Below are 20,890 nucleotides of genomic sequence, written 5' to 3' on the forward strand. Positions count from 1 at the left end.
AGAGAGCTAGGTCTTCATGTAATGTGTCCAAAGTAGGGTAATCTGAGCCTGGCCATTTATGCCTCAAGTGAGATCTCTGTGTTGATTTGTTCAAAGATCCATTGGTTTGATTTGGGAGGGAGAACAGTACCAAAAAAGAGAAAAAAAGATAAGTGGTGTAAGATAAACATATACCCAAAGACTCATCCAACTGGGACTCCACCCCCAACCTACCTGTAACAACAGCTTTCTGAACTTCACCAAGGTGGGAGCCATCCCTATCTCTAGGGAGACGCTATTCCAGAAGGAAGGCGCTGCAACAGAGAAGGCACGTTTCCTGGGTCCCACTTTGCTTAACTGATGGGAACTCAAGTGCCCTCAGCATATTGCTGCTTTAGTGGCTAGACAAATCTTCTGAATTTTTTTTTTTTAAAACTGCGCTAATTAAGGATATCTCACAGCATGTTTGTGACTTTATAAATATGGTCACTGCTGCTATTCCTCTTGGTAGCCTTATTATAGCTGTAGAGGGAGAAAAAAAGAGGGCTAGACTGTAACCATTAGCTATGCCACTCAAACTACAAGGTAAAGGCTCTTGAGTTGAGCTTGAGTATAGCCTGGTGACTATACAACAAATCCATATTGTCGTCATGAGGTAAGGAAGTTGTTTGCTACTTCCTTTTTCCAGGATGTTTTCCAGGAAGTCCAGACTAATCCACCACTCAGAACTTTCCTAGTGGTTCCCCATCCTAATACTAGGCAGATGTGACCCTGCTTAGCATTTTTAAGATTAGCCAAATTTGGTTAAACGTTACCACCTGCTGTGGCTCTCAAATTAGTGTCTCAAATGAATTTAATGCAAATGGTGCACTTATCAAATAGTAGAACATATCAAGTGATCACATAATGTCTGAAGTAAACAACAGGAAAGTTGTTTACCTACAATACTCCTTGAAAAAAAGCAACATGAAAAGTCCACACATCTTATTGAAAGTGTCTTATATATTTTCATATTTATATATTGGAACCACAAAAAGTACAGAAATGACTACAGTACATAAAATGTCCAGGGGGCATCTCTGTGGACAAATTAACTGAGTGAAATGGGACAGAGAGCAACAATTCAGAAAAGAAAACTGCAAAAATAAACACTGGGTAGATCTAAGAAGTATAAAAATAGAGAATGTAAATACCACATACTTAAAATAGCTGGAGCGTACAATTTTTTTAAAACCAACTATCTGGAGTCCTTTGCAAACACTTTGTCAATTCCTCCCCCCCAAGAAATTTATTATTAATATGCCAGTATTGCTTAGCAAAGCATTTCAAGTGTGAGGCGGAATAGAAAAACCATGCTCCATTGACCCACTATATTTTCTCCTCCAAAATCAATCACCAAACTAGCCTGAACTCAGTTCTGATTAGGATTGGCAATTATGAACCCAGGTGGAAAAGGTGGGGAAAAATCTCTCTCTCTCTGTGCAATATTGACATTGCAGGAGGAGAACTATGGTAGACCAACATGGCAAAGCTTATGCCTTTTAATAAAATGTTGGTCAGAAGAGGTGCTACCTGATTTTTCTCTTTGTGTTAGAAACTGAAGGGATCATTGTTCTCCCTACCCCCCACCCCTAGACCTGCTTTACTTGGTTGTGACTCTCCCAACATTCTTACGCAGCAGCTTTTGCTGTTCAAATACACTTTATTTAATTTTATTTATCTAACTGATATGGCTGCCCATCTCAACAAGTGATACTTCCACTTTCCTCTTTTCTGTGATAGCATATTCTCCTTTTCCTGATCCCAGGAATGTAGAAATGGAAGTGCCACTGCATAACTCTCGTCTTCTTTTAAATTCTTGCTTGCACACTCACCATCCAAGCAAGAAGGGCATCAAGTCCGAAATTTAGCCTGAAGTATTGCTAAGCCAAGTTTGTTTTCCTTATAGTTTGATGAAAAAGCAATAACTAGCTTGGTTCACCCCACCCACTGCACTAAGCTACAGACTGTGGCCTGATAATACACTATGCTAAGCCATGGTTTATTTAGCATGAAATACTGAATAAAGCACAATAAAGCACACTAGGTCCAAGCCAAACAAACTATATTATTGCTTAATCTGGCTGGTGACCTGGATCTGATCACCCAAAATCAGGCAGCATTGCATATTGCTGGAAGAGTGGCCCAAGAGCTGTTAAGTAGCAAATTCTGTCCAGCCAAGGCCCACTTTGTTGTCTCTCCAAGGTTAGCAAAGACTTAGTTTAACATAACGTGTAAACCTATTTATTCTGTTGCAATATGGGCCGGCCACTCACCCGACGTGTGTTTAGCTTGTTGTGTGAATCCTGCCAATAAATTGTTTGCTGCACGGGCTGGGAACATCACTTGGAAACACACTGCAACTTATTCAAGGGCCCAGCTGGGAATGGATGCTTATGAGATTAACGTTGCCGGTTACGTGCCGACAGCGTCCTTCAATTCCGAAACATTAGCCGAGCAGCGCTGCAGTGTAGAGACGCCCGTCGGGTGCTACGCCTGCCCCGCGCTGCCGCCCAAGAAGGATGCGTGCGCTCGGTCTTTTGTTCCTTTGCAAATTGAGGGCGCAGAAGAGCGAAGACTTCCGATCGGATCTCGGAAAAAAGTGAAGCCTCCCCCTCCCCAAACAACTTCGCGAACGGCTCATGGGTGGGGCGGGCGAGCTTCTTCTCCTATTCCCCCCTCCCCAGGACATCCTCCACGCAGGCGCCCATTTCCTCTCCCTCGTGGAGATCGTCCCCGACTTCTCGCCGCTAAACCCGCTTCCCCTCTTCGTCGTCTGGCGCAGCGGACGGAACTGCAACGGGAAGAGGAAAGAGCGAGGAGCAGGAGAGGCGGAGTTCGGCCCTTGTGACGCCACGACAATTTCGCCTCCCCCGGCTTTTTTTTCTTTCTTTCTTTCTTTCTTTTTTTGGTCGTTTTGTTAATGAAAAACCGTCCCGCGCTCCTCCCCGCTTGGGCGCGCGCGCCCGCCCCGGATTGCCCAGCCAAGGAGTTTGTGCGTCTCGCGCGCGCCCCGGCTCGCTCGCCCCTCGGAGCCGGGCCTTCGCCCCCGTCTTTCTTCCCACTGCCCGGTCTGCCTTGCGCGCGCGCGCATCCCCCGACCAGCGCGCGCGCAGGTGCTTTCCAAGCCTTGCCTTGCCTTGCTCCCTCCTTGTCTCCGCTTTCTCCTTCTCCCCCCGCCTCGCCGCCGAAGCGTCACCGGGAAGCGGGAGGGTGGGCTCCTGGAAGAGAAGGAGGGCACAGAGAAGACAAAATGAGGGAGGCTTCCCGTTAGCTGCAGGAGCGCCGCCGCCGCTCCATCCCACGTGAAGAGCCGGGAAAGGCCAAGAAGCAACCGCAAGCAGCCGGCCTCTCCCTCCCTCCGTCCCTCCCTTCCCGGACTCTTGAAAAGCGAGAACCGCTGCCGGCCGGAATAGCCCCGCCAGCTGACTTTTCTCCGGCCTCTGCCTCTCCTGCTTTTCCCGCTCCTCTCCTGGCATTTACAGCCCCTCGCTCTACCGCGGAAGGGGCCTCGTCTCCTGCGCCCTGGCCGCTGCTCGCCTTCTCTCTCCCGCCCTCGCGCGCACCGGTTCTCCTCGCGTTGGGTTGCAGCTCCCTTTCTTCCCCATCCCAGCACAGGGGATCCCTTTCTCTCCCCTCCCCCCCGCCACCCTAGCCTGAATCCTTCCCGGTTCTTCCTGCTTGCTCCTCTGCTTTCTCCACTTCTTGCAAGCGCTCTGGCTCCCTCCTTCCCGGTTCCTTCCTCCCAGCATCTCCTTGGAGCGGGATACACTAATCCGCGCCCTCCCTTTCAATATAGGAGAATCTCCTTTCACTTTATCGCTCCCCTCCGTCCCCCCTCCATCTTCTTTCCATAGTGCAGGGTCTCTCCTCCTGACCTGTTCGGACCCTGCCTGCCTGCCCCAAGGGGTTCCACCTCTTCTCTCTTGGGTCACCTGCTTGCTTCCCACCACTGCCCCTTAGCCTACAGTTTGCCCCCTTTCCTCTCTTGCCTGGGGCTTAAGAGCCAGAGGGGAGGGGGGTAGATGTGGGGAACCCCCCTTCCCATGCCTTCAGTTACGGATTGCCTGCTGGCTGGTCTTGGATGCTCAGAGGAGGAGGTGGACAGCCCACTCAGCAGTTTCATCTGAGGGATGCTGGAGGTGGCCGAGATGATGACTTGATGCTTGGCTTTGCCATGGATGGTTTGAGATGCTTCATGGTTGCCTTGGTCACGCTGCTCCTCTATCGCCCGGGTCCACCTTGGTGCGCTGCCCGACGCCTGGTGCTTTGGACAGGGTTCCCGGTATTGCTACCCATCTTGCTGTCGGTGCCAGCAACTCTGACCTCCCCAGCAGCAGGTAAGGGAACAGAAAAAGAGCTCCTCCAGTCCCAGGTTTCAGCTTCCTGGCTTCGGCGTCCCTTTCCAGCTTCTTTTGTTGAGCCTGCAAATAAGCTTCCTTTCTGTGTCTTTGGAAAAGTCTTGTTGTTTTACCTTCCCAGCATACCTTATAGCAGATTGCTTTTTAGAATCATCCCCGTCTTTCTCACTTTCCCTTCCTTTATAGCACAGTTATAAATGATAGTTCTGCCTCTCCGCCAAATAAAAGTGCTTCTGGGATACTGTGTAGATGTGCACAGTAAAGATGTAGAACAATTACGTTTGTGCCTGCAATTTTTTATGTATCCTGGAAAGGAAATCTGTTCATCTTATGCTGGGCTTGTATTTTTAAATGTGAGAATTATTTTCTTTTAAAAATTGTTTTTACAAAGGAAGAATATTCTTTTATTTGCGGGTGAAATAAATAACCCGCCATCCTTCTGTGTCTGTGGAAAGGGTAGGAGGCCGTGTCTGCTGGAATGGATAAGGAGTGGCCTGCTGCTTGTAATTGAATTGTGTGTTGGAAAATGGATATGGCCCTAAAAGCTGATATACAATGACAGTGTAATTGGGATTTGCATTGTTTTGGGGAATGGTGAAGCATTTTTTAAAATAAGCCCTTAGGCGCTTGGAAAGGTCTTAGTATTGGCTTCTGGGGTTCTAGATGCATTTATTTGCAGCTCATTGTAGAATCACAAGGGCTGGAAATGAGAGCCGTATATAACTGTGCAGTTAAACATTGTTCACGTGTGTAGGTTCAAATGGATCTGGTTTTGCTTTGAAACAACACTCATCCTAATGTGTTAGTAGTAAACTGCAAGGCTATTTTCTTTTGCTTTCTATTGATAATAGAATTTGAAATATAGTTGTTAATTATACTGTATAAATGTTTTAAATAAATTAAATAATAAAGGCAGCAAACACATTACCTAGGCAAACTTTCATTTGTAGAAAGAAATCATTCTCCCTCTCAACTTTCTTTCTTTCTTTCTTTCTTTCTTTCTTTCTTTCTTTCTTTCTTTCTTTCTTTCTTTCTTTCTTTCTTTCTTTCTTTCTTATAAAAAGAAAATAAATGCCATTGGAAAGCCTTATTGCAAACTTTCATCTGAGTTGAAATATCCTTAGTACTTAGCTGGGGGGCACTAAGATGGGGAAGTCTGGTTTATCTAAAGGTTCAATTACTTCCAGGTTCGCTGCCAGCTGAAATAGTTCTGATTTGCATGCTGGCACTGATAAAAGTGATGTTGGTAAGAATATTGTACAGCCTTCTCTAGAACTGACCTAGCCCACAATTGGAACTCCCATTCTGAAATCTTAGATTCTTCTTTTCAGCAAATGGTAAAAAATACCTTCTTCTGTCAGACTTTTATAGAAAATTGAATTACCCCAGTCCCTAATGTTTGATTTTTTGGGAAGATATTTGTATTTTAAATTGTTCTGTTTTTCTGCTTAGATGCTTTTAATTATTTTATGCTATTTTTAGGCTTTCTGGCAGAAAAATGGCATAAAAACAGATACTAACTTTAAAACTGTTCCTTGCCACATTCTCTCTTCTCTCCAGCAGCTACATGTATCTCAACTTGTGCTCACAACTACAACTACAAATATGTGACAGTGGTACCAGCAATGTTTGTGTCCCTGCAGAAATTACTTTTCAGGACCTTACAAATTTAGTCTGTCTATATACATTTCCCAAAGTGTGCATATAAAAAAAATACTTCTACAGGTGTTTTTTAGTTGAATTTAGAATACCCTAGTAATTTCTTCTCAGATACAGTTGAAGGCTTGCTTGAATTATATGGTTAATCACAGAAACATACAGTCACCAACATTATGTCACTGTTCTCAGTACCAAGAAACAACATTGGGAGAGAGCTGTGGAGATCAGGGTTGGATTCTCAGTGATTTAGGGTACCTGCAGGATTAAAACAAAATAAGTTGGAATTTTGAGAAAGGGCAATTTTTACTCTAGAAATTGAGATGGATAAGGAAAATGTTGTAACATCAGTGTGGATTATGATTTGGATTCCTAGGGAAGGAAAAAGGTTGGAAGAAGATTTTGACTAGGTCAACATGTATTGAGCTATGGTTTAGATATGATTTAGATATAATTTATTGAATAACCATGATTAACTGCTGCAGTCAATACAAAAGATATAACCATATCATGGTACAGGCAGTCCCTGGGTTAAGAACAAGTTCCGTTCCTAAGCCTATCTTTAACTCGAATTTGTATGTAAGTCAGAACTCGTACTTATGAACAGGCTGCCTATTACTAAAAATGGCAGTCGGGGGTCTCCTTCCTTGAGCTGACGAAATGCTGAAGTTGTGTGATGTTTTTATGAACTGCTGAAAACCACTGAAAACAGGCTGTATATTAAAAACACGTGGCTTCAGCAGTTCCTGAAAACATTGCGCGGCTTCAGCAGTTAGTCGGCTCATGGCAGGAGAACGCTGTCCACCATTTTTAGTAATAGGCAGTCTGTTTGTAAGTATGAGTTGTCCGTAAGTCAGAAGTTCTTAACCATGGGTCTGCCTGTATAGACCACAATAATTGGGTTCATCCAACATGTTAAGCCAAAAGCAAGTAAACTTTCTGACTTAATGTGTTTTCATGAACTAGGACTGTTTCTTGTGGCTTTCAGTCATTTGAATATTTTTGGGTTAGTCTCAAAGATATTCTTGCTATCCCATTTCTAGCTGAATAGAATATACTGGGTGAAAGATCTGTCAAGAGATTCTGCAGCTTGGAGAGTATGGACATCGCTTAAAAAGCACCCTGGTTTAAATTTTATGCACTTCAGCCATTGTATCTTTCCCTGGAAATGGTAGTCCCTGGGTTAAGAACACCCAGTTTACAGATGACTCATAGTTGAGCCTATTGTAGCAAAATTTGCGTTAAATACACAATGATTCGAGTTAAATACACAGTGGTTCGAATTAATTACACAATACTACTTATACAGTATTATACAATAATACTGTTCCAGCTTACATACAAATTTGACTTAAGAACAGACCTTGGGAACGGAACTCATTCTTAAACTGGGGACTATCTATATTGAGACTGAACAGGCTGGCTGAAATTTGGAAGCTGCAGTTCCACCTTATCTGGGTGACTTTGGGCCAGTCCCTCTCTCTCAGCCCAACTCACCTCACAAGGTTGTTGTGGGGAATATAAGAGGAGGAAGGAGTATTAGCTATGTTTGCTGCCTTGAGTTATTTATAAAAATAATAAAGGCGGGATAAAAAATCTAAAAAAAAACAGATACCTGGTTAGGGAGGACTGGCTCATATCTTATCGCTTTACAAACTGACAAGAGTTCTTAGATCTCTTGCAAAAAGAATGGCTGGCATTCTTTCGATCTGCTAGGCAATTTACTTCATTCAGGTTTTGCCATGCTTCAGGTGTTGTAAGTCATTACTCAACCTGCCCAGCCTTTACTGAGATCTGTAGACAAGTTCAGCAAGAATGATTAAATTTTACCAGTACATTTATCCTGGTTCTTTTCTTTCTCCTTATTATGTCAGAATTAACTGTTCTGCGCTGACATTTTTTCCTTCTCTGAAGTAAACCTTCTTCTACGCTATTATGCATTTTCCTGTCTGCAGTCAAGACAGGTGGAGCTGCAGTGGAACCTGAACAGGTGATTTGTGGAAAATGTACCTGGATGTGCTTGGGAAATTAGTTGGACACCCGTTCTCAATAAATAGATATATCATTATTGGAATGATATCTTTTCTTTGCCTCCTTTTCTAAACAGACCTGAATCTCTTTCCCATTAAGGAGGTATTGATATCTTTATAGTCATCTAGTACTGAAACACTGGAAATATTCTATTTAGCAGAATCTGAATACCCTGATTTTGGGCAATCACATGAGTTGCTCAGAGAAGTAGTAGTTTTCAAAAATAGATTTTAAAATGATTGAAAAGCCTTATCTACATTTTGAGCTGTCTTCTACTGTTTATTTTTTCAAGACTTTACAGTTTTACTTTCTGCAGTGAATAGTTTTTTGTATATGCAGATGGAATTTTTGTCTTTGTCTTTGTAAGTATGGTACTTGTTGAGTTAAGAACAGTGTTGTTATTATTTTAAGAAAACTTTTATGTTCTGTGTTCTTGTTATAGCATTATAATCATGTATTGCTTCTGAATATTGTTCAAAGTATAGTGCCTGAGCTGTTTTGTTATATAATGACATTGTCAGTTTTGAAACAAGCTATTTATTCTGCTGCCTAGTTTGCACTAAGGGTAGAGTTATCTTCTGTTTTAACCTATTCAGTACAATCAGCATAAGTAATAGGTTATATATTAGACTGGTTATTTTGTTAATCCTTCAAGTTTTTCAAAACGCATTAATGTTATAATAATTATAATGTGTAGAAAATGAAGCTTTTGGTAGTGGTTGCCTGCCTGGCTGCCTTCCTTCCTTCCCTAGGTTAATATGCCACTCCAGTAGGTAATCTACAGTGAGCAGTTTACAATCCCACTTTACTTAAAGAGGATTAAAACAACTAGGAAGTAACGAGATAAATGAACAATGTTACATAAATATTCCTATGCCAAGGAACCATTGTATATCATTAATATTTCTACTTTTTTAAACTGGTGCATAGGAATTATTTGATACAACTATTACAACATCTTTGGTCCAAAATCTGCTGAAGCAAACCCATATGTTTCTTTCATTGTGGAATTGTTATTTGGTTAGAAGAGTAGTTTCTTCACCTCTTTTTAAGTAAGAACTTTCAGCAAGAACTGAAAAGTGAGAACTTTCACTCATTTGAAAACTAAGTAATTAGAACTTAGTACATTTCTAAAGCAAAGGTTGGCATGTAATTAACTGTATGCGACAGCATGTCTCCCATGACATTGACAGTAAATTTCCCTGCTCTGGGTAACAGTGCCTATGTTTGTCATTTGCATAATAATAAATGCAATCTTGAATAAACGTGGTTATATGTTTCAAACATTATAATGTGTCTATATTGCATTACCAATCCTGTCACTTTTTTTATAAAGCCATATTTTTCCATTAACATTTGAACTGGAAATATGGAGTTTGTCTTCACCCAGGGTTTGGTAGGAGAATAATTACTTCAGGACCAAACTGTTTTTTTAGCTTTTGCTTTTCTGCTTTTTTAAATAAATGAACTTTGTTTTAGTTTTGTAATTTATTATTTTTAAGCATTGTTGGTTTTATTGTGATGCTTTTATTTAAGACTGTTTTATTGTTCTCTTGTAAACTGCCCTGGGCTTTTCTGAAAGAAGAGCAGCAAATTAGTAAAATAAATAGTAATAATAGGAAGCAGTGGTTTCATCCAAGAAAGATATGAAACAGGAGAATATGAGTGTTTAAGAATTAGCCCAAGACTTAATATAAATGATAAAATCATAGCCCACTATTTATAGGTGAACCAAGCCAATGCTTTTATTAGTTATGTATTTAGTTTAAAAAGATTATATGTGTAGGAGTTAATATTTATTTATATGAATCCTAGGAATTATTTTAAACCAGATTAAGGGGTTCTTAAACAAACCTCTGGTACTTATTATTAATATTATTTAAACCATTTTAATGTTTAAAATGCAGTACAGTACATTCAAGCTGATCCATGATAAAAGCTTTCAAACTAAGTTAACTTTTTTTTATTACACAGCAAAACAGATTATGATGAACCATAATTAAGAGAAGGGAAAATTCACAACAATAAAGTTTTAAGATGATGAAATCCCCTGATACAATTATAGTCTGAAGTCTGGAAGGCTAGGCTAAAGTCTCCCTTTTGTTTGAACTGTAGTAGGGATTCCTTCATCAACTTCATATCTAGATCTGATATCACAATGTCTGCAGTACTTTTGTCCATCCCTATAAACTGAAAATCCCTATAAACTGTAAAGTTTCTATAAACTACAGTGGGAAGATCCCCCCACATTAAAAGGTTCCCTCAGTTGAACAAAGCATCAACAGCACAACTTAATTCAGAATGCTTTTCAGCATGTAGCTCTCCTTCCTATCAGCTGAGCATTGGAAGTTAAGGGACTGATTGAAACAAAGAAAAACAAGGAGGAATAGGCAGATCTTAGGGAAGGCTGATCCACCATCACCCAGTCTTTGGTACTTCTACTTCCAATGGAAATTACTCCGCTGTCTCCTTATAGGCAGCTTTTATGCATGTTAGGTGAGCCTTTGATTTCATCTTTCAGATTAAATTGTGGGAAAAGCTGGAAGCCTCTTTCATTGCCAATTTTTGTTTGACCAATTTTTGGTTCATCCCTTTATTATGATACATCAGATGCAGCCCCAAGATCACTTATCAAGTGCTGTGCCAACCCAGGAGAGAATTAAACAAGGCTACATACTTTTACTGACGTGATAGAATGGGCCATTTAAATAATTTGGACTTCCTTTCTCCTCATCTGATGTAGAAATGTATGTATATACATCTTGCTGTACGCAGATGATGTGCATTACTATCTATGACCTCTACAGATCTAAGAAAAGCTGGGGGGGGGGCAGGGTTTTTGTACAATACCGTAAGGAAGATTGTTTGGCAATAAATTATAACAAAATTAAGACCATGGGTTTTGCCAGGAGACTAAAGATTCATACCTGGTATAAAAATGGGCATCCAACTCAGCAGGCGTCATTCTTCAAATATTTGGTGATGGTCCTCCATTCTGCTGGAGACAGGAAAGCCTGCGGCTCCTATGTTGCTCTAAAAATGTTGCAGTGGTAAAGAGGCAGTTCCATACCAGCAGCCCTGAAACTATTTGAAACTAATATACTGGCTATACAGTCTCTGTAGGGCTCAGTTGGGTCCTTTTTCTAACTTTCCTCCTTTGGAGCTCGGCCATCTAAATTATTTACATCTGCATTTGAAGTCTCTAGTTGTGTTTCAAATGCTGGCTTGCATTTGGAGACAGGTATGGTGAATGTGGAGGCCAATGTTTGTATTTCACTTTGGCCCAAGATTATCTTTTTTCCCTCCAATGTGGGTGACCTTTACCACTGGAGGATGGATTTCGTTTTGCAGGAAAATGATTGTTGTCACAGAAAGAGCATTACTCTGGTTGACTCCTCCCCACTCCTCTCCAGAATAAGCAAGCCAGGTAATTTTTTAAACAACGGATAATGACTACGGAGTACTAACCTGATTTAAGTGGGGCTCCTAATCTCCATGACCCCTGCAACATGCCTTAGATGGCCCTTGCCTCTGACATGCTGTAATGCTTTCCTTTGGGCATTCTTGATGAAAGATACAGGATGAATCTTCTTCTGGAATGTCTGTGCCCCTGCAGTTTGGGACATGTCATATCTATTGACTGTGTCCTTCATATTCATTTTATAGAGACATTGAAAGAACCCTAATCTCTAGGCGTGGCTGGCTGGGGAATTCTGGGAGTTGAAGTCCACACATCCTAAGGTTGCTAAGGTTGGGAAACACTGCTCTAGGGCATGTTATATGTTTTATCACACCACTCTGGGTAACATTGTTTCATACCATACACATTTATTTATTTGATTTGTAAACTTCACTCCGGTGGCTCTAGGCAGTTACCTTGTGCTGTTCAGTGATTTAAATAAATAAATAAATGCAGTATCTTCATGTACAATTAACAATACTTCCAGTACAATGAGATTGCCTACCTATATACTGTACTTAAACCAAGTAAGAATAATTTTGGAGAATCGCATTATGAATAAATGGTTGCAAAGTTTGTTCTGAAACATTGTTTACTGTGTGGCTAAATTTTCCTGGTAATCTCCAGCTGTTGATTTATATGAAATCGATAAGAATGCTGCATTCAGTTCTGAGGAAGTAAGAATCATTACGTTTAATGACTTAAATATAAACATTTGTATATTACTTCCCATAACCTCCCCCCAAAATACTACACAATGGGCCTTAATTCCAATTAAGTATGTATTGTACTATCATAAAGCTGTCATTTTGGACATTGAGTTATCTACTGTTTCAAAGACAATTTTATCCTCTTATTTATATTGAGCAACACAATGTAGCTCTCAGTTTGGTAAAGATAAGATCACCCTGTGGTAATCTTATCTTTACCAAAGATAAAGTGTAAAGTATTTAAGGGTGGCTAACTTAGTTTGGCTCCTGGGATGCCTAAAGTACTCCAAGTGACATAAAAATGCGATAATATTGCTAATTCATTATTAAGTATTCACTGCCTCCTTATAACACACTGATCATTTTACCTAATAATTGAACCAGTCCTGGTCAAGAAGCAAAATTTGTACGGCTGGTGAAAGCAGCATTGCTATAATATTTTCAGTGCGTCTGTTTTATACATATATTTACTGTTGCTTTTCAGTACTAGGCCTGTACTATGAAGTAATGCCAAAAACTGTCCTGTTGCGAACACTGAATTGTCCTGTCATAGAGGGGGAAATGTACTCATTATTTAAAAATTCAGTTTTGCACACTGTTATATTTTTGTTATTCTTCTGTGTGTGATTTCTAAAGCACAACTGTCTCGTATCTGACTACTGATCTCTTGGCTGCATATGTATTCCATCTTTGTTCCAGGAGTTCAAGGCAATATATTTTTATATATAGATAGTGGTAGGTTTTATACATTGTGCAACACTATCATTTTGTTAACCATAGTTGTGAATACAATCAACTGTGACTTAGTAAACATCTTTCACTATGCATAAACCATAATTTAGAAACCACCCTGGTTGCATCCATGCACAACCTGCTGAAAACTAATTGATGGTTCAGCACAGACTGTAAACCAAGTCAGTGACAGGCTCAAAATGTCCCAGAGAGCTTTGTAGCTGCATGGAGTCTTGAACCTGGATCTCCGCAATTCTGGATTGCAGCATGTATCTAGTTAGGCTTTTTTCATCTACCTTTTCTTCAAAAGCATTTTCCTCACTGAGCTGATAAAGCATGTACTTTATCAAACAGAATCACATGTAGACATTTTTTGCAAATACAAATCATTTTTTGCTTTATGAAACCAACCTTTATATTCCATTCAAATGGAAGGAAAATGAGGACAATGGTGAATGTATTTACATAAAGAACTTGAAAGATTGCAATGTGGTTTTCTTCATACACTCTTTGGAGAGTGTAACCCTAATGTTACATTAGAGCAATTAATTTGTCTGGAGAATTTCCTACAGAGAAGCTCATTAACACAGCACGGAGCTGAGCTATAGGCTGGACCTTGCTTGACACTAGATGTAACAGCAAAATCACAGAAGTTTAAAGTAAGTAGTGTATCATCTTAAAAGTGTGATCCATCCCTGTGAGTGTTCTGAAGTATCCACTCTTCTGAAGAACATGGTGTCAGCATCATTTGACTTGCTGATCTTAACAAAACATTCCGTTTAAGAATCACTTTGATTTGCAGAGCAAGACAAAAGAGTAATCAACAAAAGCAGATACCCTTTCCCTTCTTTTCTCAGCCATTGTCTTGTATTCTCCACAGAGTCAAAAAGAGAACACGCACAATTCTTTTCTTGACAGCTATGCACGCACAAAGCATCCCTGTCAGAGGCTACAAAGCAAGATTTATCTTTGACAGTTGGCTGTTAAGGCTAATAAGGGCGCTCATGGGAGGTTTATATTTTAGGCTGGGCTTTCAGTTCATGGATGTCCATCTTGCTTGGGGTTTGATAGCACAGAACAAGTTAAAATCCTTCTTTCTCTGACAAAAGGACCACTGGCATCAAATCTATCTCTTGAACATGTGGCATTCTTTTGTTTCTGCCCTGTTTGCATAGTGATGGCAGAGTTAGGTTGTCAAAGATAGATTTTCGTTTGTATAGATCACAGTGACTGGTATAGCTTGCTGTACAGAAAATTAGACTCTTGCTGGAAGAATTTAATTTCAATATAATGAACGGGTAATTTACTTCAGTGTCCATTTTGACAGTGAAAGAATAGCTTGCATGCCTGCTTCTAGGAGTTTGTACTGAAAAATACAATCCATCTGGACTCTGGACTCTGAAGCATGTTATACGTCCTCATTGGCTTTGTTTGAACACATGCACAGATACAAACCTATTTCTCCTTGAGCATGGCTGAGTCCTCTTGATGTGGAGGGGTCCATCTTGCAGAATCAAAGATATCTGCTGTAAGGGCCTTTACATATTAAATGTGCCAAAAATTATTCCGTTCTTGGTGAGCTTGGTAAGAGAGGTGGCAGGAAATAACGTAAGACTAAGGAAAAATTACCACATATTTGAGGCCTTACGGACATGGGAGTTGGCTGATATATCCAGCTTGTGTCGTGCATGTACTACTATCATGTCTTTTTCTTTTGATATATGAAGTAGGATAAGCAGGACTTCAGTTTTGCAGACGGGTGCAACTCTTTACAGCAACTGCAGTTTTTCCTAGCACTGCCTAACTGCCCTGTAGTGCTGTCAAACAATTTCAGAAAGGTGTTGAGGTGTTGCAGAATGTGTCCACGCATGACTGAAAGCACCTTTTTGCCTTCAAATCTGCATAGCCCTAATGTGAACTTATTTGCCAGTGACTTTGTACTTCTAAAAATTAAATCCAGAAATATGAGCTGGAATTCTAGGACTTCCTGTGTATATGTTTTCTTCCTTAAGAACTTGCAGATAACTGAACGTATGCTTTGGTGGAACCAGTTTTGTTACTGTTATTCTTGTTGATTTTTATTATTTAGATAATTTTTTGGATTTGGCTGTACTGTACCTAGAATTCACTGGGATTGGAGCAGGCTATAAATATTGTAAAATTAATATATATGTTATTAAAACAGCACATTCTCCCTTTCTCTCTCTTCTCCTATAGACAATAATATACACATGGGTGTGTATATGTGCCAAATATTCATTGTGCCTATTATTTTTTTGAGAATGTCATTCTACAAAAATACCTAGACGCTAAACCTTATTATTTATTTATTAAAATATTTATTCCATTTATATCTCCCCTTTCTTCTGGGAGTTCCAGGCACTATACACATAGGTCCCTTTTAGTTTTCTCCTCAGATAACAATTCTGTGAAGTAGATAGTGCTGAAAGGAAATGTCTGGCTTTGAGTTGCCCAGTCAGCTCTGTGGTCAAGTGTGGAACTCAACCTAAGTCTCTGCTGTCCAAGCTGAACAATTTAATTGCTATACTGGCCTCCATGAAACATCCTAGGTCTCCTTTCTAAGTAAGGATTGCACTGTGAGTCCTGTAATTTAAGTTGTATAGACATTTACAAATCTGTGGAAACATTTTGTGGTGTCATAACCTTTCTTCCAACCTGGGATGGCCAAAAGTAGTGTTCTGAAATCACAGGCTCTTCTAAATAAGAGGGCATCATTCACAGGCACAGCCTGGCTATGTGGAGAATGCTTTTTGTCTTAGAGCAGATGAGTTTCATAGGGAGTTGAGGCCAGCTGTAAAATGTTTTGAGTAAAAGCAAACTATCCATCAAAGATTTCTTAAGTCTTCTGTTACAGTGGACTGTGTCTAAAATAAATGGTATGCAACCAGATTCTGGTATCATATACTCACTGACCCTCTCAGCTGTCAGGATGATCATCTTTATCTGTTACATTTTGTATATAGTGTATCCCTGGTATGAGATTTCTTCTTAATTTAGTGGCTACAGTGGGCCACGGGAAAGGATTGAATTACACAAAATATAAACCATATTCTAGAGTTCAGCATCTGTCCAAATTCTGTTCATATAAATTACAATGGTAGGCAATCTTTATTTTGAAAATCTAGCTTCTCACCTGTGCTGTTTTGTAGTGAATTATTCTGCTGCTTATGTCAGATAGGTTTGTGATACTGATATTTTAAGCTTTGGCATATTTTGAAAGTTTGATCTGCTTTTGCCTTGCTGAATAAAACAAAGTTCACAGTAATATATATATATATATAATTTATTCTATAAAATTTATATTCAACATTTTTTTTAGAAATCCAGAAGGGACTGTCTTTTATATCTAAAAAGAAATAATACCTGTGTTGGCCTTGGGGGGAAAAAATCCCCAAAGCCATAGTTGGGTAATCACTTTATTAACAACAAATGGCACAAAAGAGTTCAGGGTTTTGAGGTCTTCAGAACGCCACCCAGAGTCCCCTATTGTGGGGGAGATGGGCGGGGGAGAAATCAAACAAACAAACAATAAATAAATAAATGCATCAGATGGGATTATGTTCCCTAGTGGACATGCCTGGTCCTGACTGGGTGTTGGAGGTAGAGAATATTCTTTCCGTTATATGAGCATGTAACGGTATGAAAAAAAAAATGATGATAAATGTTGATTCTCTTTGGAAGTATTGATTTAGGAGAAAAACAATCAGTTTGGTTATGCAAAACAATTTGATGTGCTCAGATTTATTTTTAAAGACTTGCTGATGTGTCTGGGTTAAGTGGTGTGGAATATATGGCTTGTTAGATGCTACTGACCTACAGTTTCCAGCACTTCCAATCAGGATTGAAAAAAAACTCTGTAGTGTAGTCCCACTACATCTCGACGGATGCATGTTCTCCAGTCCTACTGTACAATTGATTGCTTTGAGGACCAGAACGCTCCATACTCATTACAGTACAGCATTTATGATCCCCTAAGTATGATCAAGATATTGGGAGCATGCCACAATCTCATGTACTCCATGACTCTGGGCTCTTGTATTCTGGCTTTCTTTCACTTTTCTGATATAACCATAATACAAATTACATTTATGTTGATGGTTGCAGTAGTCTTGCGAGCTGACTGAAGCTAAGTCTGCATAATATTTATTTTAATAGAGGTGTGATGTTATGTCATGGATAGCTGCAAAAAAAAAAAAAAGCGGATGGGGAAAGATGTGAGGGTACCTAGGACCCATTTGTATGAATAGGAGAATGGAAATGTTAATATCTGCGTTAGGGCAACATTAAAAATGTAACTTGGGATTTTAGGTTGTTTCCGTACAGTACAGTTGCAAGAAAAAGTATGTGAACCTTTTAGAATTTCATGGTGTTCTGCATTAATTTGTCATAAAATGTGATCTGACCGTCATCTAAGTCAAGAGTATTGACAAATATAATGTGCCTAAAATAATAACACAAAAACAATTCTGATCCTTCATGTCTTTATTGAGAACAACCATAAAAACTCATAGTGCTAGTGGAAAAAGTATGTGAACCCTTGAGTTGACCTCAAAAAAGTTAATTGGATACCTGGAGTCTTGTTAAGAAAATGAGTTTGGAGGTGTGGACTAGAGCTACATTGACTGATAAAAACCACTCAAACGTTTTGAGTTTGCTCCGCACAAGAAGAATACGCTTATGTGAGCCATGCCTCGCCAAAAAGAACTTTCAGAGGATCTACGATCAAGAATTGTTGGTTTACATAAAGCTGGAAAGGGTTACAAAGTGATTTCAAAGACCTTAGAAATTCACCAGTCTACAGTTAGGCAAACGATCTACAAATGGAGACACTTTGGGACTGTGGCTACTCTACCAAGAAGTGGGCGCCCAGTCAAAATGACCCCAAGAGCACAACGAAGACTCATCAATGAGGTAAAGAAACAACCCCGAGTGACAGCCAAAGATCTGAAGACGTCATTGGAACTGGCTAACATCTGTGTTCATGAGTCTACAGTACGTAAAACATTGAACAAGCAGGGTGTCTATGGCAGGACACCATGAAGGAAGCCTTTGCTTACTACAAAGGACATTGCTGCACGCCTGAAGTTTGTGAAAGAGCACACTGACACTCCACGGTGGTATTGGCAAAATGTTTTGTGGACTGATGAAACAAAGACTGAACTATTTGGAAAGAACACGCAGTACTACATCTGGCATAAAAAGGGCACTGCATATCATCATGAAAACATCATCCCAACCGTAAAGTATGGTGGAGGAAACATCATGATTTGGGCCTGCTTTGCTGCATCAGGGCCTGGCCAGCTTGCAGTCATTGAGGGGAAGATGAATTCCCAATTGTATCAAAAAATTCTTCAGGATAATGTGAGAATGTCTGTATGTCAGCTGAAACTCTGTAGAAGTTGGGTGATGCAACAGGACAATGACCCAAAACACCGGAGCAAGTCCACAACAGAATGGCTTCTGAAAAACAAAATCCGCCTTTTGGAGTGGCCAAGTCAGAGCCCAGACCTCAACCCAATAGAGATGCTATGGAATGATTTGAAGAGAGCCATACACATGAGACGTCCAAAGAATATGACAGAGCTAAAGCAGTTCTGCCAGAAAGAATGGGCTAAAATCCCTCCTGAACGATGTGCAGGTATGATCCACAGCTACAGGAAGCTGAGGTTATTGCTGCCAAGGGCGGGGGTGGTGGTCAACCAGTTATTGATTCAAAGGGTTCACTTACTTTTTCCACTAGCATTTTGAATGTTGAATGAGTGTGTTCAATAAAGACATGAAGGATCAGAATTGTTTTTGTGTTATTATTTTAGGCACATTATATTTGTCAATACTCTTGACTTAGATGACCGTCAGATCACATTTTATGACAAATTAATGCAGAACACCATGAAATTCCAAAAGGTTCACATACTTTTTCTTACAACTGTATGTTTGAGAGGATTGTAGTGGTACTATAGCTCAGCATAGCAAATGGGCTTGTATTTATGGTTTCCCATTGAGGTTAAGATTCTGCATGGTCAGATTTATCAATGAATTTAATAGCAATTTATAACATAGCCAGAATAATCCAGGTCTACCCCCCTTTCAGATAATAGTTTTCTTGCTTCATCTCAACAACTGTTGTTAATTTGAAAAGGCTAGGACTGACAAAAGAAGTAGTTGTTCACTAGAGGATAATATAATTTGGCTGTACAGCTTCTCATGCCTTTTGATTGTCACTTCCACTAGAATCTCACAGTACCTTGGTATACTGGAAATCTTGTTGGTATATGATGGTATCTTGCCTTGAGCTATTTTCCAAATATAGTTGTTACTGATGACACAGTGTTTGTGTCTGGTGCAGAACACAGTAATCAGCAATAAAAAAAAAAAACATATTGAACTGATCTATGCTTTGGTAGTATCTAGGGATTGAGCCTTCAGTAGTATTAATTACTTTGTAGGCAATTAATGTCACACTCAACAAGCTGTAGACCATCAAATGCTGTTCAGCTTTTAAAAATGTGATGTACCTCACAAACACGTAAAAAGTCAACATAGACAATCCTCATTTACTCCAGCAGAACTTACACTACTTGGGTCAGCACGTGTTTAAATCTCCACCACTTAGAATGTAGGAGAAACATGTGGTTTTGATTGAGACAATTGCAAGGTGAATAAATGACATTTCTCTACTATTGTCAGGCTTTTGGCCATCTGATACTGGAATTAGAAGTCTCACAAGCAGTGATTCAAGGACACAGCTCTTGATAAAATCTTTTGTCACCTGTGCAATGTAGGGACTGCCTCTTTGAGGCAGGAGGAACTTTTAATACCTCTATATTGTTGATGTAATGGACCGCTCTGATCTCATGCACCTTTGCTTCTGACCTTGCCTGATGTAGACATTACAGGTGTCTGTTTGACATGGACTTACTGAGATTAATAGAGCAACTTCATACCCTTAAATATATTGTAGTGCAGTCTTCCTCCAGCCCAATATATGCAGATAATAAAATAGATGATAAAAATGTTTGTATTTTGTATACCTGTATTTACTTCTGGCACTATCATATAAATACATCTTTTCAGTTCATCTCTGCCTCACGTTTTCTGCACATTTGCTAAACTCCAGCAATTGGTATCTGAAATGAGAAAGTTGATACTGTGTTGGTCAAATAGGTGCAGTTGAAACCAGTTTCAAATCCTGAATTGAATTTGAATTACTATAGAAGATCTATTATTTTATTATAGAGTTTATTCCCAACTTTTTAATTTATTTCCATGTTCATGGTTTTCTTTCATTGTTCTTTTCTCAATACAGTATTGCAAAAGCTTTCTTCCTAACCTTTTCAAATGCTTTAAATATGTGCTAAATAAATTATTGGATTAAAGAAATCTTGGATGGCTGACACTGGCTTTTTAATAAAAAAAATAAATAAAAATTTGCTGGTCTCCTTGAAACCAAAATAAAATTCTTTTTTATTTCTGGAAAATTCTTTTTGGCTCAGGCTAAATTAATTCAAAATGATCTTGTTTGCCCTCCTATTTTTTCTTGATGATGAAAATAATCCCAAATCAAACAACTTTGGATTGTCATTTAACTTATTAAAGAAGATTCCCATTTATTATTTTGACATCCCATTACATGGAAATTATGACCATCAGAGTTAGCTGTCCTCATGGATATCCACTGGCTTTTGTTGATCTTAAGCTAAATGAGTTGTCTAGCTTTGTAGTCCTACGTTTAGCAGTTTTTTTCCTTTTCGCTGAGGTGGACACTTTTTTTTCCATTAGGCATGGGTGGAATTTTTATTAGGTAGACCTAGTCTGGTTAATATTTTCCTTAGTGTCAAATTAAATCTTCATAGTTGCAATGACAGCATTAAGAAGTATCAGCACTTCATAGGAAATTTTTT

The 20,890-nt window shown here is 39.5% G+C and overlaps 1 protein-coding gene across 3 annotated transcripts in view; it reads left to right on the forward strand.

Annotated features, from left to right (window-relative positions):
* The first annotated feature begins 3,666 nt into the window (after positions 1 to 3,666).
* Positions 3,667 to 20,890, forward strand: part of KIAA1549 (KIAA1549 ortholog) — a 123,055-nt gene continuing 105,831 nt past the window's right edge. For all 3 annotated transcript variants that reach the window (XM_088141123.1, XM_088141121.1, XM_088141122.1), the window contains exon 1: positions 3,667 to 4,358. In XM_088141123.1, coding sequence (XP_087997249.1) covers positions 4,103 to 4,358 — 256 coding nt within the window. In that variant the 5' untranslated portion in view covers positions 3,667 to 4,102. The remainder of the gene's footprint in view (positions 4,359 to 20,890) is intronic.

The sequence above is a fragment of the Python bivittatus genome, unplaced genomic scaffold (assembly GCF_059951505.1).
Source record: "Python bivittatus isolate LINGU-HERP-01145 unplaced genomic scaffold, Pbiv_v1 ctg000330_np1212, whole genome shotgun sequence".
NCBI classification, from domain to species: Eukaryota; Metazoa; Chordata; class Lepidosauria; order Squamata; family Pythonidae; genus Python; species Python bivittatus.